We start from the raw sequence: 24,273 nt of genomic DNA, 5'->3' as shown, positions 1-24,273 counted from the left end.
GGATTTCAGGCACAAGCTCTCAGCCCCTCATTAACCACACTACCTACCCCTCCTCAAGTGAGAAACACTGCGGGTTCCCAAGATAGTGATGAACTTTTCTTCATCTGTTCCCCACTTCAGCTCCCCAGCTCTGAACAAAACCTGTTATGAATTCAAGAGAACAAAACATCAGCATTTGTTTTGTGTCCATGCATCCTGTTGAAAAGTTCTATTTGTCTCACTCTAAGGAGCAATAAATTTACTAACAAGCTATAGCTGGAGGGGAAAAATGAAATTAAATTGCCAAGTACTGAATCTCAGAAATAAATTAAAAAAATCTGACATTTACTTGTGACAGCATTTCCATGAGTAATGCAACTTCAGGCCCAGAAACTGACTGTGCATAGTCCTCTTCATACGGACTGAAGTTTGCTGAAACTGTGATAATACAGCAGATAACATTTATTCACATAACTGCCTTTTCTGCCCTTTTTTTCTCTTCCCTTTTTCAAACAGAGCAGCAGAACTTTGGTACATGATGGCTCTTCAACAGCAGAACCACGCCAACTTGGCTCAGGAGGAAGTTTTTCAAGAAGGAGGGGAAAATGGATCTAGAATCTCTCAGAAAGAGGATTTGTAGGCTGATAAATTCTTAGCGGCTTGAAACCAGATTTTAGCCACGGTTTTAGCACATTCATGGCTTTTCAGGCAAGTCTGTATGTGATGCAGACAAACACCTGGGTACATTTTCAGCACCAGGAAAGTAAAGCACTTTAAAATGTTGGAATGAGAAGAGACAACAGAAAACAAGAAAGAACAAGAAATTTGGAAAAAGTCCCGACAGTTGGGAAACTTTGCCTTTTTCCTAACTGTGTGCTAAGCACTCTGTAATGAAAAAGGTTGTACATATTGTAGTATATATGATATTTTCAATATTAATGGTATAGAATGAAAAAAAGTTGGAGAGGAAAAAGCTCAAGGCACTCACTGCCAGGATATTACAAATAACATATGCTAAGCCCTCCAAATGAATACCAGCACTCTCCATCCCGTAGCAAATGAGAAGTCCCCAGTACAGCATTTAGAAAAATACCAGCAAAAGATTGATTTAGAGACACTAGAAGTTGCAAATAGAACTTTATGTCAGCTTTAAGTGTGTATCTGCCTGACACTGGGCAATACACAAAATATACCTCAATGTATGACTTTCAAGAAATGATATCCACAAAATCTTTTCCAAAAAGTCAGACTTTCTCCTTCAGACATTCTCAGAAAAGTCCCAAAATTGCTTTAAATTAATATTTAGTAATCATAGACACAAAAAATTGAAAAATCACCACTGAGGAAAAAGTTTGCCTTCTAATGTATCAAGTCCTTTCCAGAATATATGACTCAAGAAAAACACTGGGAAGCCAAAAATACTCCTAACATCTGCACAGTCATGTACCTCAGTTCTGGCCATCTGTACATGGAAATAGCAATTAGAAAATAACTGAATCTGTTCCAACTGTGTTGGGTGGTGAATGGAAAGTCTATTGACTGAAGGTCTCAGCCCAAGTTAAATGTATGCAGCAAGCCACAGAGACTGTTTGGAAAACCAGGACCTTTTCAAGAGCTGGGTTTGGTGCCTCCTAAGTTTAGCTGCTCATTTAAACTCAATTAAAAGGGCTAAAGAAATCTATCTAGCTACCAGGGCCAGTGCTTCACGTCTTTCCTCAATAACACAGGGCCAGCTAAAAGCAAGACTGAAAACTTCATGGAACAGTCTAGATCAAGATTCAAACATTTGTCCCTCTAATTTTCCAGCTGTAATTGTCCCCGGAAGTTAACTTTAACAGCAGAACAACAATGCTTTCTGAATTTAAGTGACAAAGGATAGGTCTGTGCCAGTAAAATGTAATTTGCCACTCTGTTGCTCCATCTGGCTGTGCTATCAGAAGAATGCTTTATTGATCTGATAGTATGGGTTTACTCTGCATCACCTTGAACAATCCCTGTATTTCTTTCATCTCAGCAGACAATTTATGAGAGAAAAATGTCTTATGCAGAGTTGTTGAAATAGCTAAGAAGAAACATGTACTAAATGAGTTGTAACCAAATCACTGCAATAGTGACCATCATTCCAACAAAGCAAATGACACCCAGCAAGAAACTGTCAAGGACACTGATTAATTGCTGGAATTCCTTTCAATCCAGAGCACAGGGCTAGGGAGCAGTCATGGACAAGGGATTAAATTCAGAGAGAAGTCCAGGTCAGGTATTAAGCAATGAACGGTTAACATCTGAGTTTTTCCAGCAGTGCTCATCAAACCTCAGCCTCTCTTCCAATGATCTACTCGCTGTTTTATTCAGGTCCCTCATTAAGTAATAAGCAAAACTGAAACATCAAAGTGCAGTAAGTTTTGATCACAGTATTTCAGGTTTTGACACTTCTTTTGTCCAGAATATGTAAAAAAAAAGCACAAGAAAACATGTAAAAAAAACCCACAGAGAACCTTTACTATCACTCTTTCACATTTGAATTCCAGCTGCTTGCCATCTTTAGAGGTAACTCATAGAATTACCCCAAACCCTCAGTCAGTGACCCACCTGAGCATCCTGCTCAACAAGAGCCTCATCAACTCCAGCATCAGGATCTCTGTTTGCCTAAACAGAAATTCAGAAGTTGTTAAACTGAATAATTAGAAGTCAAAAAGCATTTCTCTGTTATATTGAGCCTGTAAGTTACTGTAACAAGTCATCCCTAATGCATCTTCTCCAAAACCATCTTGTTTTTCCCTTTTGCTTGCATGTGTCTGTATGAAGTAAGGGTCCTCTTCCCCTTTTGCCCTCAAAACCCTACACAGCAGCACCAGCTACACCCATGGGCATCACAGAAGTGTTTTGCTTCAGTAATATAGAAATTACTCTGAAGAGAGCCCAAGGCTGACCCTGCACACCAGAGGAAATGCCTCAGCTCCAGAGCCAGTCCTGCCTAGCACTGGGCCCAGCTTAGTACGCAGGAAGTGGTAAGTGCACCTAGCAGTGAAAGTCAACCCACAACAGGACACCAACCTGCAGCAGCACCACCAGCAGCCTCTGGAAATGGCCTGATGTTTCTCCTGTGATCTTATCCTCCAGGTCAGCTTCATACTCTGCAAAAGAGCAACATCCACTCACCACCTTGCAGGCTCCCTCACTATTTCAAGGGGAGAGCAAGGAAAGGCAAAAAGTCCATTTGACTCACAATTTGTAGACTCATCTTTAACACTCAGGACATATTCTGCTTTTACTTACAATATAACACTACTCTAAAAATGGAAAATAGAGCACCTCACACCTCATGTCAGGAACAGACTACAGTATTTTGAAGTACAAGGTGACATGCATGGATTCAGCTCCTTAAGGAACTAAAGAGGACACAGACATCAAGTCATGCTAAAATATGGCAGCCGCAATGTACAAAAACCAAGAGCCCAGAAAAGTCTGCTACTAATAAACTTCACTCCAGAGGCTCTGTGTTTGGGCTCAAAATTTATTAAAATGTGAGAATTTCTTGTGTGGCAGGAATCTGCACAGAGCTAAAAGACATCTGTTGAATTTAACATTGCCCTGAAAAACAAGCCCACAATCACAGGGTAAAAGCATCTACCCTTGTGAACGGCCAAAAGCTGCACCTGCTTTAGCATAAGTGCACTTGAACACAACATAGAGCAGAAGGAAAAAAAAAGTCACTTTTTTTTATGATATAAGTTTTATTTCAAATTACTGAAAATTGCCTTTCAGTCAAAAAGTTGAAAACAATGGGTGCAGGAAATACATACTTTTGAAAGAATTCTAACTATAAAGCATGAAGCACCACAATCTGTACAATAAGCCTGAAATAAAAACTATTTCAATTTCCAATTCAAATTCTAGTTCCTTTCAATATGAAGTTCTGCAACACAGCAGAAAGAATTCCCTCTTATTGGACACATCCATCACTTCAGAGATAGACCTTATTTGAAAGATGAGCTAAAATCATATAAAAGGAACTGAACAGAGACCCTTATTTTATACAGAAAATTACCTTGCTGATATACTTGTTTAATATTCTGCACTTCTGCAGGTGTTCTGGAGGCAAGAATTTCAGTCAACACTTTCTCATTGGTTCCTGCTCCCTGCAGGGGTGCAAGTATGAATCAGTTGATGGAATAACAAAAGGAAAACAAGAAATCCCTTTGACAGTCAAAACCAAGCATAAATTTATACATTTGGATCAAATAAACAGAAAATATTTTCTTCTTTCTGATATACTGTGGGGGTTTTGAAGATAATCTGGGAGAAATTATCTTGATTGTTTTCAAAACCAGCCCAACAATTCATAGAAGTCCAGTGCTGCAGGATTCAGAGGGGCCCTTCCACACTCAAGCACAGCCAGGTGTGCCTCAGTTCTTTGCTATTATGACCAAGGACATCAAGAGAAGTGAATGGAGTAAGCTTGCATCTTAGCTCCAATTCATTCAGTGTCTGTGACCAGCCAGGACATAGATAAGCACAGAGCCACCCAGCACAGATCTGCAGCCTGCTATGAACTGTGCTGTTAAACAAGCCCCTTCTTCCACTGCAAACACACTTTACAACAGAATTGCTAACCCATATAGTTCCAGCAATCCTGCAGTTCCCAACAAACACTCTTCCACTTTTACAAGGACAGAATTTACAAAAGCCAGGCCAATATCTTGTTTCCACAAGTCTAAGCCCTTGTTTGCAGGAATAATCCACTGCTCTTTACACATAGAAAGGAGCCATTTCACAAAAGCAACACTGAAATGCAATACTGAGCATTTTTTGCTTCAGCATGTTATTTACAACCTTTCCTGCAAGGAAAATATTGAATACTAATCACATACAAAGATATGCAACTGCACACAAAGCTATCCAGAATACAAACCTGCCAGGTTACAGGCAATCATTTCCAAAATGCAGATTGTTTCATGAACATGCCTACTCAACGAGGGATGCGGGCACAGTTAAACTCACTCTAATCCAAGTAGCAGCAGTGAAAATGGATGGGACAGGCTTCAGCACAGAGTTAGTGCTCTTAGCTGAGTTACCTTGCAGTGCAATCCCTACCATCACATCTGCTTTACTGCTACTCCCCTTGGCTGAACTGCAGCCAGTACTGACATCCGTTCCTGTGCAAACACATTCTCTGCATTTCCATGGTCTTGGGTTTAACATCTTTTTTTTTAGTGACAAGAACAAAACCACTCTTGTTTTCACTATCTCTACTTTCCTACCTACACCCATCTGTTCTGTCATTTCCCTGTCAGTCTTTGACTCCTAAATCAATAAGAGGAGCTTGGGAATACAATTTTTAAATTCATCAACAAGGCCTTTATCAGTTTCTCTGTCAGGTACCACCATCCCTTCCCCCAGTGCACACAAAAGCATTACAGAAAACCTCCAGGAACAAAGTTTCTGTCACCTATTTGCTGGGTCACAGGTGCATGAGCACTTGCTTGCACAGTTGACTAAAGCCTACATATTAACCAGCTGCTCATCCAGGATCTTGGGAGTTTGCATGGAAGTGTCATTCCACAAAGTACTACCTCACACTAGAGTCAAGTTCAGTGTCCTCTATTTTGATCAATACTGTAAATAGTCCAGGGACATCCAAGTCCCAAAATTCCACAGGTGTGACAGAGGCAGGAAAAAAGAGCACATGGAAGAGGCACTGAAATTTCTACACATCCACATTGTAAATTATTTGCTTACCTGGCCTGCTCAGAAAGGCACTAAACGCACTCACAAAAGAAAAAATTCAGAAGGGTAACACTGACAGGCCCATCAATTATTCCCTCTGTGTTACTGAAGGCAGTTTTTTAGAGATCATTCTACAGACAATACCTGCTCATAACTTTGGTGGACACCAGTTTACACAAGCTCATCAATTTTGGACTTGCACTGCAATCCATCAGGGTAACACACTCTGTAGCTTAAATAACAGTCAAGAAGAAACAAAGAGCTCTACACTTCTGTTAAATGCTCTTAACTAATTTTTATACAGCTGCATAGCTATAAAACCTTGTCTACTCACAGCAGAAAAATCAAGAGCCCTCTGGACTTCAGCACTGCACTTGAACAGCAAAAAATATGAACAGCAACTGCACATCTACACACTGTATTTAAACCAGAAGGAACAATTCTTATGCTGTGTAGATTTCTAAACTGTCTCTGAGTTATTAGAGTGAAAAACCCCCAGGCAAAACCATGGCACTGGCAGTGGTCAGCATAACTTGGCTAATTTTTGGTTTTTTAAGCCTACTTCTATTAGCACTCCCTTTAGCAACAGAAGTTCATTCCTAAACAAAAAAATCAACCAAAAGCACCAATCATTTCATGTAACACATGAATTCTGCCTCCTCTTACCTTGATGGCATGCTTCAGTGCATGAGCATCAAAAATATACGCTGGTCTCATCAGAGACACCATCAAGGTTTCAAACTTGCCAGTAAGTTCTGATTTCAGGTCATCCACAAGATCCTAGTGCAGAACAAACAGTGCTGTGATGAACAAGGACTAAGCATTTTAAGAGGCACATGAGCCTGCAAGCTGAAAGGCCCTGGTGACACAGCAAAAAGACAAGGAACACCTCTCTTTTTCTTATAATTGGTACCTCAGCTGAAGCAAATAAGGCAGGACAAAAGGATGAACAGGCATTTTGAAAACCTGAAATGCATTGTGGTTTGGTTTTTTTGGTTTTTTTTTAGGATAAAGCAGGGTGGAGGAGAGGGGGAGACAGAGGCAAAAGTATATTTTCTTGCAAGGAATGTTTTACAGGCAATATGGTCAATGTGCCTCATAGTTTAAAGTAATTCTTCTAAGCCAGAACCAGCTCATTTCCAGAGGTATTTTTTCTTCTTCTTACCCTGCCAAATAAGGTTTTAAAGGCAGAAGCTATTTCTTGACGCTGAGCATTGTTTCTGGTGGTGAGGATCGTCAGCACAGTTTCTTCATCAGTCCCTGAAGTTTAGAAAGAATGAGTTACAAACACTCTGAAAAACAAACTACAGTGGCACAAACTCAAAAGGCAGTGAAAGATGCTTTGACAACAACAATCTACTGGCAAACAGCAGAAACATTTAGAATAACAATTGTCAGCATACCCCAAGCTGAGCCACCAAGTTTGGTACAAAAACATGACTGGAAGACTAACATGCTGTTTGTTCTCCATCTGATCCAGACTCTGCTCCAAGCACCAGCTATAACATTTAGTCAGTCTGTTTTCGTAGATAGAACTTGCCTTTGGGATCACCAACAAACTGCCAACTCCCAGTACAACTCAGTCCAGCAATCCAAAACACCCCAGAGGGCAGCAGCATTGAGCTATTACCCATTTTATATACAAACTTTGCAAGGTAGATCCTCCTAACACAGCATCTTCCCAGCCCTAGTGAGCATGCCTGTAGGCTGAGGTGTATCACACATCCCTCCTTCCCTTTCTTCTGCTTCCTTCCACTTCAGAGAAAGCAGAAAATGGGGGTTTGTTCTCCCAGGAAATTCTGGGGCAGAAAGGCCCAGTGTGGGTTCACAGACCACTTAATCTGCATTCACACTGTGGGCTCGCATTCTCCCTGCCCCAGTAACTGCACTGTGCTCACACATTTCCAGGCCCAGGAGGCTGCTGCGTGTTTCCATGCAGAGTTCCCACTATGCTGCTGTCCATAGCTGTCCCTGTAAATCCAGAGCTACTGCCCTGTAAAACCTTAGTGTGTCCAGAACAGCGTGTGGAACACCCATTTCTTAATGGGGAATGTGTAAACCTCTTCTTTTTTCCCTCATGCTAACCCAAAAATAAACATCCTTGAGAGCTGCACAGTCACAACCAGGACATGCCCAGACCAGTGCAGTCCTGAGGCTCTCATTCTATGGCTTGTAGACACATGCTCTAGTCTCATCAACTGGGACAAAAAAGTTAGTAAGAAAGGATATTTGCAAAGGAGGAAGAGCCTTTTTCTTGTAAAATAAAAATTATCCTTACCCAATCCCTTCATGGCCTTACGAAGGGCTTCTGCATCAGCTCTGGCATCAAAAGGAGCGAAGGCTGTCACGGTGCCTCTCATGTACTGAGGGAGAGAAGGAAAAAGCCATGAAATAGAACATTGCATCTTTCAGTTCATAAACGAGCTCAAGCTAAACTTGAATTCACGATCCAAAAGCTGACTGTATTTCTCTTCAATTATCTGGTTAAAGAGTAGTCTGTGGGTGTTTAAACACAGCTCACTCCAGAGGCACTACTATGGCTTCCCTTAGCAGTGCAGCTAAATTTGGGTGTATTTATGTACCAATTCTGCAAACTACTATTATCTCCAACACTGAAACCTGAATGCAGGGAAATGACTAAGAAGTTATCATTTGCTAAAGTAATTTGAAAAATTAATTGCACAGATCATGTATGCTAGGCAAATGGCACAAAGACACACTATGGAAATAAGAACTCCTCAAGAAAACCCTACTGGAACTCTCAAGCAGTATCACACCAATTTTTTCCACTACCCTGCAAATGAAATCCACTGAACTCTACAATGGCTTTCAACTTTTCATCGTAGTTCTTTTGACATGAGCAACTTCCTAAAAAGTGATTCAGCTACATTAGTTTCCAGCTTAAAAAAAAAAAACAAAAAAAAACAAAAAAACAGTTCAAACATAAGGGCAAGAGATCAGTTTCTCCAAAAAAACAAAAATAATTCCACTAAGTTTCCATGGAACATGGCTCTTGAGGGAATTTCTCTTTGGATTAAACACAAAAGGCCATTCATCATCTCTGTGGAAATGTTTTGCCTTTATTTAAACAGGATACGTCAAGAACCTATATGTGTTTGGCACAGTAGTTAATTTGTTAACTATGGAAGTGGCCGAAAGGGGAAACAGTTAGGTTTGGGGAACAAGAAGGTGTTTCCAACAGCTGAAGAGGGGAAATTTCCTGTAAGCACTGTCATAAAAATAGCAATCAGAACAGGCAGGGCATTTTCCACTCTCAAGAAACAGCACAATAGCAAGTGCCAAGACACCTACTGAGATTGGCACCAGATTACTCCAGAGGCAGCACAGCCACCTGGCCTTCCCTGGAGTTAGGAATTTCAGCCACTCCAGTCTCCAGTCAATGCACTCAGAGACAGGTCAGCCAGAAGGGCAGGGAGAAAAGAGCAGTAACCAGAAACTGCCCCAGGGCTCCCGTGTGCTCCTGCCAGCAGAGACTCCCCACGGCTCCCACTGCGGCAGCAGCAGCCAGGAGTCAGCTTCACTTCTCATGTATTCAGACAGATCAGAACAAAAGCGTCAGAGTGTTAAATGGCAACAACAAATTTATTTTTGGGAGATGGCTTCCAATAGCCAGGATAACTCAGAGGCATGACAATCCCACTGAAACACTCTGCTTGTCCCATAATAAGCCATTTTTTCAGGTAGTACTTAGAATGTATTTATTGTCATCTTCCTAGCTAATTCCAGAGGTTACCATGAAAATCTCAAGGATTTGGGACTCACTTTTGTGAACTGAATTTAATTTAGTAAAACAGATAAAGATTGCAAAGTCTTTACCGCCTCTTCCCTTACTATCACTCCGGACAGAGTGGGGTTATTTATTTTATTTTTGCTCCATATCATCTCAGATAATTACTATTACAGAAGTACCACAATTCTCCTTTGGAAATGACCAATGTCAACAAATCTCAGCAGAAGCAGATATTGATATTTTGCTTTCTTTTGCTTATCTTGTTATAAGCAGAATTCCCCTTCACAATTCCTAAGTCTTGTGATAACAGCCCAACATTCCTGTGTGGCTGTTATAGACAAAGTATGAACACTAAATGCCACATGAAATCTCTCTGCACGGCCCTTCTCATTTTTGTTAACTGACAGGAATCCTTCAAAACTCTCTTTTCCAAAGCACTGCACAGAAAGTCCGAACATGCAGTAAGCTTGATGAGCAGTTCCTGAAAATCTCCTGGTGCAGCTGAAGCCCAAAAGACTTTTCCTGAAGTCTGAGCACCATTTGCATTCCAGACATTCCCTTGTGGCACACAGCACTCCCCACCTGCCACGGATCACCCTCCACCAGAACCTGAGCCACACCTACCTTTAGGAGCCACATGTGGGCAGATGTGACACTCCCAATACTTGACCCAATACTGGGAAAGGCTGAAGCCATCCTTAACTTCACATCAGGACCCAACTCAACCTAGTGCTTTTTAGAGTACTGCAGTGGGCCCTGACAATTGGGGTCCAGCAGGGAATACTCAGGCACACTGTGTTCAACAACCACAACTCCATCTAAAACACTCCACTATTCACAAGTGCCCTTTTAGTTATTCCAGTTCAGATTTCTCTTTTGTGAAATACACAGACAAGAGCAGAAAGCTCTGCAGCAGTAAGGTACTCTCAGTCCATAGAGGGAAGGGCTGTCTCTCCCGTCCCAAACAAGGCACATTTTGGCCACAAAGAGAGGGCAGCACTGCTTCTGAACCACCATCACAGCCTGACCCAAACTTGCTGTCACAGCAAATCTGAAAACAAGCTATGAACCAAACTTCATTATTTGTTTACTTCTATGAAAAGATAACTTATCTTTAGTATTACTAGAAACATTCCTTGTTTTTCAAGTAAGCACATACACAGGAGCACTACAGCCTCATAGGTCCATTTCTCTTTGGATAGGAAGCTCTCCATCCAGTACCAGCCAAAGCACATCAATGAAAAAAACAAACAGTCTTTGATATAAATCCTCTTGCAATCAGGAGTTATCCTTTACTCAATCACCACAGCTTACACCAGGCAGTAAAGAGAAGCACAACACAAAAAGCCTCAACACAAAGTGTATCACAAGATTGTAACACCCCAAACCTACACACATTTTCTGTCTACATTCCCCAGTACAGTGATTGCTGTTAAGGAGTCATGTGTACTGCAAATTTGTGATCACACACTAGAAATAAACATCAGCTTTCATTTTCTCCCGACACTTTCCAATGAGACACAATTAAACTCCTAGAAGCACAAAATTAGCATGAAAAGGCAAAGAGAAAAAAAATAAGACTACAAAGCAAGAGATAATATTGCTTTAGAATTTATGCCCCTCCAAATGAGGGAATTCACATTATCTGGTATTTTGGTCCAATTTTATGCTAGCAAAGGTTTCCAGAAGAAGATAAAACCTCAGGTGAAATGTTTCTAACTAACACTTCGAAGTGAACGTCTCCCAAGAGGCAATTTAGCATCACAAACTAATAGTGCCACATATCCTGGCAACAGTAACAATAGCCACATAACAAGGTTCCTTTTTATTTTCCTCACCAAGACACAAAATATTTCCTGCCCAAAGCCCCTGTGTTTAGCCACTGCTACATGCAGACCATACTTGAACTGACTGAGACTCCTTCCCCACTACCATGGCTCTGTACCACACACAGTAACTTGTTCTGCTGGAGTTCCACAGATGAAGAGCCACTCCCTTTCTCTGCAGCAACAGAAACAGTGTCCCAAAAACTTGCTGCTTCAAAAACCTGGTATTTAATGTAAAAAAGTGCTGTGAGACTTTTTGTTTTTTCTTTTTTTTTTTTTAAGCAGCCATTTGTTTACAAGATGGCACAAGAAAACTGTGGAGTGGTAAGATTGGAAATGGAGAATAATTACCAGCAAAGAGAGAAAGTATGCTATTTCCAGCAGAGGATAGCCCAGAAGGTCATGTGCTAGAATAAATGATAGATTGTTCTAAGATGTCTTATACAAGACCCATCTTGCAGATAAACACAACACAGTGTTCACTGCTGACTTGAAAGCCTTCAGAGCCATTGGAGCCCACACAGAGATGCCAGTTCAAACTGTGCTCTAAACCCAACATGACACAAGAAATATGCAATTACTTCCTGATATTTCAAGGGCAGTACAGTGCAAATGACAGTGTGAGTGGATGGGTGCAGGTGCAGAGCTGATGCAAATGCAAAACTAAAAAGACATGTCTGTAAAACACCTTGCCACGTTTAACAGTGCTTCATATCATCTGCTTAAACAGGAGGAGTAAACTCAGGTCAGCAGACTACTCACATCTGCCCCACTAATTTTAAACTCTTGAGAAAAAACAATTACACAACATCTGTGGTGAACTCTGAGTCAGTACACTACAGAGATATCAAAGACAGGGAGGAGGGATGGGAAAAAAAAGGAAGAGAGGGGGTGGGAAAGAAGCAGAGCAAGCAGCAGCCACATAGGAACCAGCGTAGAGACATTTGAGAAACCCATCCTTCACAGGTAACCTCAACAGAGCCAGAGGGGGCCGCTCAGAGCCCAGCGCTGAAGGAGTGTTTGGAATGTGTGAGAGTCTTCTGGAGCACTATGGAATTGGCAATACTATCCCAGTGCTCCAAGTCACATGTGCACATTGGCAGAACAGGAACTCCAGATATAGTGCAGAGCGGCCACACCTTCAGCAGCAGCAAGCAATCCCTTCCTGGCAGTTTACAAATGGACACACCAAATACTCCTAAAGTTTTACTCAGGAAAAAAATTGGGAGTAGCAGACCAAAACAGATCAGTCCACAGCACCTGCTGCTTTCTTCCCAGAATTCTGAGCCAGCAAGCACAGGGCAGCAGTTTCCAGCCTGTTTCCTGAGCAGGAGGAGGTGATGCCCTGTGCATTGCTGCAGCAACAAAGACCACTGCACACACAGCTGGGAGAGAAAGGGCAGCTTGTCAGGGCAGCAGTGTTCCCTCAAAGAAAGCGATAAACACAAGCCGGGAGAGACCAGCCTGTGCAGCACATGCTGTAGTTTTCCTACAAAATGAATGAACCTTTCTATTCTGGACAGAGAACTCAAAGTTCCCCAGGCCTTTGGGCAAGGGATAAAAAAAGACTTCACAGAACTGGGCAAGGACAGGTACTTCAGTGATCAAGCCTCCAAATATAACTTACCTTCTTCAAAGGTTTTATTCTTCAGTGATGTACCTAGGCTAAATTGAACTCCAGTACACTGTGCAGGGCAGCCTTTGTGAACTCCACAGCTTTAGCTGTACACAAGGAGTTTCTGTCAATTGACAGCATTTTGTGGGCATTTTCACTCTTACCTCCATTTCATAATGCAATATATAGAACAGACAGCTGTCATGAGAAGTAAAGCTTCTTCAACTTTGCTTTTTTTATTTTCATAAAATGAGTTACAGGCGACAATACTTGAACACTATTGGTCTTTTGTGGCTGCCTAACTGCACAGGAAAAGAATACCACTTACATGGAAATCAGCCCTCTGAATGTGGAAATAGGAGAACAAGGCTTCCCTAACAAAAACCCTCACTGTTCCAATGACTTCCATCTGCCAACACCCACCACCGATAAAAAGCCACCCCCAAGTGTCACCTTCGGCAGTAGAAAATTTACTACCTGAAGCCAGGAGTAGCTGGTTAGCACTAGTGAGGAATGGAACATTGCTGTTAAGAAGACAAATTAAAGTTTGTCTCTGTGGGACAGACAAGAATATTGTAAATTTCCATGTTTTTTACTAAAAAGAAGTTAACGTTAAGCCTATAAGCAATGCTATACACACCGTAATAAAAGGCTTATTGTCCAAGTATATCCCTCTGGGCAGGTGTCCTGCATTGGCATGGGTAAGGGCTCATGTTCTCCTAACATGCATCCTACAATCCAGGCCTGATGTTTAGAGAAAGAAAAATCCCTTATTTGTCACTCAAAAGAACCCCCCCCCAAAAAAAAAAAAAAAAAAAAACCAAAAAAAAATTTTAAAAAATTAAAAAATGCTGTTTAAATTTTTTTCTTTAAAAGAAGTTCCCTTGCTTTTATAACTAAATCCAGACATAATATGAGTAAATATTCACAAGGGTATTAAAACTACTAATCACTCCACTCAAGTGCAATTATTCTGACCTTTGTGAATGCTACTACAGACTGTGATCACTTTCACTTCCTACAGCAGTACAAACCCCATAAAGCCATTACAACCCCCTACAAATGAGCCATTAAACTCCTATTTTACTTTTCAGAGTGTATGCATGTGATGCAGCTATAGAAACAAATGCTGGAGTCCATCCCATTTTCCACACCTTCGTCCAGGCTCAAACCACAACAAGCAAAGGGCTGAAAAAGAAAGTCCTCAAACGAAAATCTGCACCATAGCTCCAAGGCTCCCCGAAAAACTCGTGTTAGCTGTAGGAAAACTGGGGATGGAAATATCGAGCCCCGAGCTGCCACTAGGCACTGCCACGGCGATATTTTTTTCTCCTTCCTTTCAGTGGAAGGAGCCTCCACCCACACGCAATATAAACACAGGGTACCGAAAACTTGGCCAAATTAGTGCAATCTTGTGGAAAAAAGAAAAGAAAAAAGTTGTGACTGACGTGTCCCTCACATGATCCCCGTCCTCCTCACGTCCGTGTCCGCCCGGGCTTGTGGGTGGGCTGGTTTAGGGTAGCCCTTAAAGAATCGGTGAGGAGTGAAAACAAGGAGAGGGATAATACGAGGATGTCCCCGGGAGAGGCCGGGCACGGGCCGTCGGGCCGTGTCTTCCCGGAGCCGCCGCCTTCCTCACCTTCGCCATCTCTGGGATCCTCCGGGTGGGGTCGAGTCCGACTCTGCAAAGAGAGATGCGACAGTGAGGGACAGCGAGGAGCACAAAGTGAGGGACAGCGAGGAGCACAAAGTGAGGGACAGCGAGGAGCACAAAGTGAGGGACAGCGAGGAGCACAAAGTGAGGGACAGCGAGGAGCACAAAGTGACAGCGCCCGCCAGCCCCGGCTCTCACCTCCCGCCGCGCTGCCCTGAGCCACCGGGAGCACCGAGCGAGGCACGGGGCGAGGCAGGAGCGAAGAGGGAGGAGGTCCCGCTGCGGCCCCGCCGCTCTTGCCTCAGCCGGGGGCCGGGCCAGCCCCACCCTGGGCGGGCAGCGAGCCTCGGCCGCCTCCCGGGGCCATCTGCAGGCCAGGCGCCGCCGGCAGCGGCCCGGCTTTCTTCTCCATCCCTGCCCTGCCCTGCAAGGGTGGCATTAGTGCTTTGTGTCTCAGCGATCGTTAACTTTTTGAAAGAAAAATTACATCTGCCGATAGACAGCCTCCAGCGGGTGCTCAAGCACCCTCAGGATGAAGTCTGTATAAAATCGGTTCCCATGAATCTGAAGGGGATCCTATCCCAGCACTGAAGGGCAAGTCTGAACTGAATTTGGTAAAAAGCAGACATTTCATCAGCTAACCTAGTATGGCTTCCAAGTAAGCCAAGTTAGCACAACAAGCACAGTACTGAACAGAATGTTAGGGCTGTAGTTCTTGACTATCAGAAATGGCAAGGATTTCAGGGGATGACACTTTTTTACTTCATGTCTTTCAGCAGGACCATCTCCCTGGCCCAGGAATAGGGAAGATATATCCAGGTTAGGAGAGCGAGGAGAATGCAGTCTGTGGAGCTACTCAAGGAGCTGCTCCATCTAAGCTGCAGACAGACTCACTCCCTCAGCCACACAGCCTTGAGTCAGAAGAAAGGAGGAAAAGTGACTGCAATGCAAATGGAATTCACTGCCTCTGCCAAAATAAAACATGAACATAATCCCGCTGTGTGAGCACTTTAACATGCAACAGTCACTTCTGTCTGAAAGTAAGTTGCATTTACCTCACAAACAGCAAGAGAAACATAGCTCATGATGTAAATTTAAATATTTAGTCCAGCATTTCTTGTTGCCCCTGCAGCGCACATACAGTTCAGCAAAAACATGGGATCCACCCATCTGGCTTCCTCTGCTGGACCAAGGAACAAACTGTTTGCTAAAATGTCCTTATTTACTTATCCAACTCTGATTTGAATCTAATCCATTGAAGTGGTATTCCACACACGCCCAAAGGTGCATGAAGGTAATAGAGAGCTGCTCATAGCATGTATGTGGAAATGCACATATGATTAGATGTACAACCACAATATTAAAGAAAACATTATAGAGTATTTTTTTAAAAAAGAGCAGTTGATATTCAAATTGGTTACTTCTAACTTAGGCACAACATTGCTTAGACATCTACCCCTTTCTGCAAAATTAAGTATTTTTTCCTTACACATCATGCCCAAAAGAGACACAAGCCACCCTAGATCATGCTTCAAGCTGTACCATCAAGAGAGTGCAGACATAAGGAAATGCAGTGGAAACTAAATCCACTTTGTTTAACACACTCCAAACTTCTTTCAATCAGAATGAGGCACATGAACACTGCAGTAAAGGCTCCTCAAGTGCCACATGGAGGTCAAACCTCATTAGTGAATCAGAAATGTTATATAGAAAAAATTATTGGGTGATGTGGAAATTTTAAGAAAACTGTATCAGTATCATGTGAACATATAATGAGACTCTAGGAACTAATAAATTTGTCATCATCACTTTGAAATATGTTAATAGAATCTCTACTACAGTAACTATTGCACAAAGTAAGCTACTTTCCTTGACACAAAAATATTTACTAAACTTGACAAATAAAACAAACACTTGCATAACTTGAAAAAATGTGTCTGACAACTTATTTAGAAGTTAGCATGGGACCACCTGGAATGCATCTGCTCTACCTCCCTCTCCTTGCTGCAGCAAACCCCTCCCAGCACCACAATCCAAGGTTTGAATCCTTGGCTCTCTGAAATGCTGGGTATGGTTTAATCCAGGCACAATGACACACAATTCCTGCTATCCTAAAAAAATCTGTTCCAAGTGTGTCATGTGTATAACAGCATATTAAGAGGCAAGGTGGAGACAGCTTGGCTTTTTATCTTTAAATTTTAGGTGAACATATTTTTCTGGATTATAGGACTTTTGTTTACTATGCCTTATTTGGTATCCTTATTACTTTATAGCAACTCTCAGATTCAAGGAAATGATCCAACATATGTATTGAATTCTATTTTGCCCTTTAAACTTTGTGTTGTAGGCTGTGGATTTGGAATCAAATTAACACATGCCTTTTATTCTGCAGTAAATGTCTCTGTGTACACTTTGTTCCTCATTTCCAATGGTAGAAGTCTATTCTAGTCAAAATCAAAATATTTGAAATGTTTTTCCACTCTTCTACCTTCAACCAGCTCATTATTATTTGTGAACAAACATGAGGTAACATTCAGTCAATGGGAGGCTACCACTGGATTTCTAATCAGTGAATAACAAGGAAAAGAATCTTCGGAGTGAGAACACAATATTTTTCTGCTCTTGAAGGGGGGTCTGAAATGCATGATCCAAGATGAATTGCAATGGTAGGAAAAGGTTAAACAGAGAAGAGAAGGATCTTCTTGCCAGCAGATGACGCTGGGAGTAAAACCCACTCCAGTCAATCTAAAATGTTATCAATGTGTGTTTAAGCAAGGAAATATTTACATAACTTCATAAAGCAAAGAGGCTTGGGGGAGCAGGGGGAAATGTTAGAGTAAAACCATGGGAAAGATTCACCAGGCCATTTGGAAAGAGTAGATGTTTGAAAAGAAAATAAATCTGATAATCACAGAATTTCAGCCTTTGCATCGATTTGAATGCAAAAGGGAAAGACAGGAAAAGCTCTGTGAGCAAATCCAGGATGAACCTGAAGACATGAACATGTGCCTGGAGAGAAATGCATTTTGTACTGATTGCCTTTTGCAGAAGCAATTCAAGTTAGACTAAAACACTTGGAGATGGTGACTCACAAGCACCAGCTGCAGGACCTTCATGGCCACTGTGGGCAGGTATTTCACCTGACAGCAGCTTTAACAGTCAATAGTGCCTACCCACAAGTCACAAATAAGCCTTCTAGAATAACTATAATTTTTTTTCTCATTTTTTAAAAAGTCTTTATTTTTTAAAAATAAAGACAAACTTTCACACATGTTAAGAAACCACAAGAGATCATAGCAGTCTTTCCACCTCCCCAAGCCCCTCCCTGCTCTTTGCATCTTCAATCACTTGTAAAATCATACCAGGATGTAACAGTCTGCTTCTCAGGGCTGCTGCTGGCACAGTGCACTTCCAATTCTTCTTTAACACAGTGCTGCAAACACCTGGAAAGAAAAACAGCAGTAAAATATCAAAAAAAGAGTGGCATTGCCTTAATAGAATATTTAGCTCTGACACACATTGAGACTTTGCAAGTAGGGCCCTGTCAGTTTTCAATCCATTTCAAGGCACAAGACTTGTCCATATATTGTGAAATCTGGGGTTGTAGCAGCACAAGAAGGCAAAGAATGCATGCAGGAATTATCACATTTGTGAAATAATTAACTTGATATGGGGTTTCTAATAAGGGGCTTGAAAATGTTTACAGAGTCTGGTTGCAGCACTAAAACACATCTGTGCATTTTTCTGGAAACAATGGAAAAGTCTAGGGAGATGAAGAATTAGCACAAAAGCAGTTCATTTCAGGAGCACAGCCCCCTGAAGTTGCTTTGAGGAGTTTGTAAAAGAGAAATAAATAGGAAGATGGATGGTTTGCTGTATCAAGGCACTCTCCCAGCAGGTCCTCACCTCCTGCCCAAAAGCATTGTGTCTCATTTTGCTACCAATGCTACTCCTGAGCTGTTATGTGACCCTACATAACTACCATTAAATGCATCACAGAAGAGAATAAAAGAGCAAGGCTCACCTTAAAGCAGAGTTTGCTCTGCTATGCATCCAGAAGCTGCTGAAAATGGAAAGGTCCTTCAATTTATCAAACAGAGGTGGAGCACAGGAATCACATTAAAGCACTTCTCACGCAAGATAGAAAGGCCAAGGCCTGTTACTGTCCTAGTTAAAATATTTCCTCCTAAAATTAAAATCCCACTGCAAAATATTTTAAAAGCCTATTCTAGAGGCACAGAAGGGCAATAGGCTTACCAAGGGAGACTTTCAGGCTTTGGAAATTTCATGGGGCAGACCATTTCCTTCTGGAATTATAACAGAAGATCAATGCTTAATGCTTTTCCACACTTTAATGTCTCTTTGGAAGTGATACAGCCCAAAATCCTTGATGAACCGCTGTCAGAAGCAAAGGTGAAGGTTGGAAAAATTGAGCAGTTTCAAGCTCATGGTTTGATTAACACTGACAGAGAGGAATCTGTTTTGTTCCAGACTTGGTGCCAGAGGATAGAAATTTTTCAGTGCCTTGTTTCCCTGAGCTCCTACTCGAGGCCAGCTCAGCACAAATGGAGAGAGCTTTGTGCTGCACCTCCAGCACCTTGTGGGTGGAAGGTGTGAGGCAAACACTAAGCAGTAACACCATTAAAATAAGGAACAAGAGAGGAGAGTTTTACTGCTTTACAGGCAGGGAAAAGAAACTTCAGAGTATAACACTGATAGAAAGTTTATAAAATTCTTTCCCTGCTGCATGCACTGGCATCAGGGGGCTGCTGAAGGACAGGCTAAGAGTACAAAGTAGAATATTTTGCTGCACTTTGAGAGTTGCTTTAGAGACTAAATGTTGTCTTATATTCCAGCAACAACAACTTCCTCTAAGTGATTCATTACTTCTAATCCACAACCCATTACAGAGCAGCACTCTGACAGAGATTTCTGTGGGGGCACCAGAACAATGTGAAGAGGTTAATGGGAGGTACAGGCATTTATACCCATTACAGCAGCAGGCAGCTGAATTCCTCTTACTGGCAAACGACTTATTTTCATTTACTCAGAGGAGGTGCGGGTTTCTTTAAAATTGTCTTTAGAGTAAGATACATCGCAAGGTTGCCATCAGTGCAGTAGTCTCAATTCAAGCAAATACTTGAGCCAGATTCTAGTCCTTGATGCTACTCTTAGTTACTATGACAGCTCTACAGCACTATACTAAGGCAGGACTTGATTTCCAGGGTAATTCTTCCTGAGGAACACAGTTTACAGCCCTCATTACTGGTGATATGGATTCCTCCTCTGGGTAAAGGAGGGAGAAAAAGAGCCAGGTGCTCAGGCTTTTCCAGCTGTTCCAAACTACAGCTTACCACAAGCAGATCACTTGGGCTTTGTGCTCTACATTTCCACACAGAGATGGTGTATTGGGCACAGCTCATCTATAATAGCAAACTTTTGTCTTGTCCCTCATCCACGAACTTTGAGATAGCACTAAGTAACTATCCAGAGCAACCAATACAAGTTAAGAAAGCTATTTCTCTTAACCATTAAGGCCATTAGTTCTACTTAGGAGAGAGGAGCAGAGAGAAAAAGAATTGAGTTCTGTTTAATGGAAATACAAAAAATCTGAGGCACAAAAATAAAAATCACCCATGAGTGCTTGTTTCCTTCTCTGTGGAGAAGAGAAATAAGTTTAGCTGTAATGAACTGGCATAAGGTCACTAAACAAGTGTGGGCTTTTACTGTTCCTGGGCATTTACTGTTCCCTAAAACACTTCTAAGTGAGGTCTTGTAACAAGACCTCTTTCTCACCAGGAGGCCTCCCATTAGAAGCTACACAAGAGTCCTGAGATACAGGAACAGCATTATCTTCATTTTCAAATGGAGAATAAAGGCAAGCTGAGGCTCAGTGGTGTCCCCAAGGTCACTGCTGGGGACTGATAACTGAGCCCAGGTTTCAAGTCACAAGCTACTGACTTTGCACTGGTTTATTTTTTCTCTCTACCTTGCCAAAGGTCCTCAGTGTCACTGAGAACTGCCTCCCTGATTTACCTATTGACTCATGAAGAAAAGAATCAATAAATTATTCTGAAGGATGAGAAGCACCCTCCCATCTCCATGCAGCTGTTCTCACCTGACACAGCAAAAGCCTTGGCTCCCATACAGAAGAGAAGAACCACAAAATTCTGCTTTGATTATGAGGAAGAGAGACTGGAGACAAAACCAAAGCTTACATCAACTTCTTTGCTCTTCAGCCTTTTCTTAAGCTTCTAAAACATGCTGATCTCAACCTTCCAAGTGACTATTCACCAAAACCCTGGCTAACAGTCTGATCTCATCTCAAACTGTATGGAACCCACACCAAACCCAGATAACCCAACAGCTTTACCAGGAGGCACCTGTGTCCTGTAGAGCTTTAATGATTTCTTTGGAACTTAATTTCCTTCTTTCTGAATACAACTTCCCATATAATCCTCAACACTGGATGTTTAGTACTCTAAAAAACAACAAATATTTTTAGCCCCTAGCTCAAGACCTCTAAAGTAATTTTCCTGGTATCTACAATGCATTTTGATACCTGAACTAAGAGAAACCTGCCTAAAATGCCAGCACATAAGTAAAGTGTGTTTTAATTGCTCATTGTCAGCACCCACCCAGACACTCAAGTAAAAAGCTCAATTTCTTAATTTTTAAACTTTAAAAGATGAGCAGGCCACTCAAAAGTTTATGCATAAGCAAAGCCATTAAAACACGAGGTTTTGGGCATAATTATGAATAGGACAAAATTCCATAAACCTTCTCTTGCTCAGTCATACACAATCAAACAAACACAATATTTTGAGTTGGAGGGACCCACAAAGATCAAGGTTGAAGGGCCTCCCACTGTCTAAACCACAACTTTTGCCTCAAGAAAATATTCAAAGACATTTTAAAATACCATTTCTTAACATTTTACTAATCCCACACTGATCATTGCCAGGCTCAAGGTTTTGGTTTTTTTCCCTCCATGGAATACTGTCCCTACTGTTAAAAAATAGGACACTGTCAGTAGTTTAAAATTCTCACCTCCATATTTTTGAAGAGTTGGCTGTATGACACAATATTTTTATTCTCCCTAAACTAGCTGTTTGCCTGGGAATAAACTATAAGTTCAGGAGAAATGTCCATGGTATTGCTCCTCTAAAAAGCCTCAGTGCCTCAGCATCTCTTTTGGTGGAGTTTTTGTTACTTTAATTCACATTTTCAAGGTTGAAACAATTAATGTATCACACCAACAACTTCCAGTAGTGTTAATCACAGCAGATCTGTAGGTAAACCAGAGCCAGGTTAAGGTCCAGAAACACAGGAACAAGTGATATCCTGATGCAAACTGCAGTTCTGTTTGCTGAAAGGTGCTCCCCCTTCCATCTCCAGCAATAATTTTATGTAGTTATTATTGAGGTATTCACAAAGGAAAACTTGGTTTTCTTGATTCTATTGATAACATTTCTAAATGCTAATTTTTTTTCAGATTAGAGGATCAATTCAAAGTCAGGGGCTGTGAGTCTCTTCAAGATGCACTGTTAGGCTCCTATGAAAACTCAAGCCTCTTTTTCCAAAGTGATATGGTTAAAACAGTATTTATTCTTAATAAAAGTGCCTTGATGCAAATCTCTACCAGAGAACTAAGAGCAACCACTAAACCCTAAAGTATAGATTTGAATTGGTTTTGATGTGTTCATGTAACTCCTCACACATATCCTGACCCCTCACCAAACCAAAAACCAGAGTGTATTTTTGGCATTCAGATGCTACAGGATAATCCCATTTGCAAGGGGAACCACAGACTGCCTGATGTTAAATGTCATTCCCTGCCCCCTCCTCCTCCTTCTATGTCCTGAGCTCCTCATATTATTGTACCTATTTTCAGTCAGTGGTTTGGATGACTTCTCATGAGTGGCCTGCAACACCACCTGCTTGACCATACCCCACATAATCAAAACCATAAAAACAAAATTTCTATTCCATTCCCGGTCTGGAGGCTGTTGCTCAAAAAAGAAAATGCCCAGATCCAAGAGTGGAGTTAAGAAGGAGAGAGATGTCATAACTGAGCCAATCAAATCATCTTCCCAGAATGAGAAAAGATAAATATCCAGACCTCACTATCCCCTGGCATGGGTGAAACTGAGGTAATACAACATTAAAGTTTTGGCACACAACTTTTCCCAACATGGCAAAGTTTGCTCCTCACTAACTGCAAAAGTCCTAACTCTGGACTAGTAAGAGGGAAGAAAAGGGGAGAAATTCCTACCCTGATCCCTGACACCTCTAAAGCCCTTAGGCATGGCAGTGCAGGACTTGCAGCATCAGGGTGTGAGCTTCAGGAAAAGGTGTTGCAATCCCATCTGTGCCAAGGCACCTAGCAAATCAGCGCATTTAAATTTTGCATCCAAACTACCAAGCAGGAGTAGATGCATTTCATTCTTTTAATGGCTAACCTATTTCCTTCCTGGTGTTCTAGTATTTGCTGAAGACAGCTGCAGACAAATTACCTTTTTGCCTTCAGCCAAAATAAATAAATATTTATGGCTAATTAGGACTTGGCTCTCAAGGTTGTGAGCATTTACCTGTCTGAACAAGAGGCAACGTGATAGGTCCTAGGAACAGGGAACAGCTGGTATGCCTCTAACAGAGGGAGAAACCAGGAAACATCAACTTCACAGCAACCCCAGCCTCCATCTGCACCAAGATCTATATCCAGTATAGTAGGGATATATACAATTTCTGTATAGCAGCTTAATACCAACTGGCCGCAAGCTATTCTGCTAAACACAGCGGCAGAGAAGGATGGAGGCCTGCTTTTTGTCAGGCTCCCCATCTCAGTCACTGCAGAAACTTTAGTTAAACCACCTTAAACCACGCTCAGTAGCAATTTTTTCGAAAATAGGTATGGCAATAGTCAAAGGGGAGGTGAAGAGATGAATAATGTAAACGCTGACTTGATGAAATCCTTTCCAATATTTCCAATAGTCCCAGGGATTTTGAAAGCGGGATACACCATACAGAAAGCGCGCCATCTCGTGGCACTTCTCGGGAATTGCGGCACTAGTGGGGAAAAGAGAAAGCTTTATTTACCTACACGTCCTAATATTTGATCCCAGAATATTTCTTCTTACTAAGCATTCCCAGCAGCTTTAGGCAGGAACTCCACCAGCTCTGCTTTCTGCAGTATCAAACTGTGAGCAGGTTTCTGTAAGCCAAATTTTCTATAGGAATAGATCATTTCATGCCAAGAATCTGTCTTTAACACAGGGAAACTCAGTGTTGAGCTGGAAATCAATCCAATACAGATGCAGTAGGATCAATAGGGGAAAAACATAAAAGGCCCTGGTCTGGTTTTTTAAATTTTTTTTGTCATCAATCCTTATTAATATTTGAATTTATTTTGGGGTTATATGTTACACATTGAGGAAATAGTCCATGCCCAAAAAACTGCATACTAACCTTACAGTTGTGATGAACAAAGGAGAAAACAGTAAAACCTCTCAATTAGTCAGGTTACTGCAGCAGAGACTGCAACCAAAATCATCACACTTCATAAAAGCATTTCATGCCTTCCACTGTGTTAGCACTGAATAGCATTTCAGTACTTTTCAACTGCTCAAATAATTCCCCTCAACGGAAAGCTGAAAGGGGAAGGATTTTATAACAATGAGATCTCTACAGTCAAGGCAGATCTTGGCCAAGCAAACTATTT

General features: G+C 41.6%; 1 protein-coding gene across 5 annotated transcripts in view; it reads right to left on the bottom strand.

Annotated features, from left to right (window-relative positions):
* Window positions 1–24,273, bottom strand: part of ANXA5 (annexin A5) — a 36,072-nt gene that overhangs the window by 4,604 nt on the left and 7,195 nt on the right. For 4 of the 5 annotated variants that reach the window (XM_085578328.1, XM_085578327.1, XM_085578329.1 and 1 more), the window contains exons 2-10: window positions 17,915–17,995; window positions 14,538–14,580; window positions 7,985–8,069; window positions 6,872–6,966; window positions 6,373–6,486; window positions 4,028–4,118; window positions 3,034–3,113; window positions 2,569–2,625; window positions 48–141 (exon numbers count right to left, since the gene is read on the bottom strand). In XM_085578328.1, coding sequence (XP_085434454.1) covers window positions 48–141; window positions 2,569–2,625; window positions 3,034–3,113; window positions 4,028–4,118; window positions 6,373–6,486; window positions 6,872–6,966; window positions 7,985–8,069; window positions 14,538–14,546 — 625 coding nt within the window. In that variant the 5' untranslated portion in view covers window positions 14,547–14,580; window positions 17,915–17,995. Of the gene's footprint in view, window positions 1–47; window positions 142–2,568; window positions 2,626–3,033; window positions 3,114–4,027; window positions 4,119–6,372; window positions 6,487–6,871; window positions 6,967–7,984; window positions 8,070–14,537; window positions 14,581–14,750; window positions 14,856–17,914; window positions 17,996–24,273 lie in introns of those variants that run through there. The other variant, XM_021554917.3, reaches the window with a different exon arrangement.

Source organism: Lonchura striata, chromosome 4, assembly GCF_050655825.1.
Source record: "Lonchura striata isolate lonStrDom1 chromosome 4, ASM5065582v1, whole genome shotgun sequence".
In the NCBI taxonomy this organism is placed as follows: Eukaryota; Metazoa; Chordata; class Aves; order Passeriformes; family Estrildidae; genus Lonchura; species Lonchura striata.
This window is presented reverse-complemented; position numbering and strand designations above follow the sequence as displayed.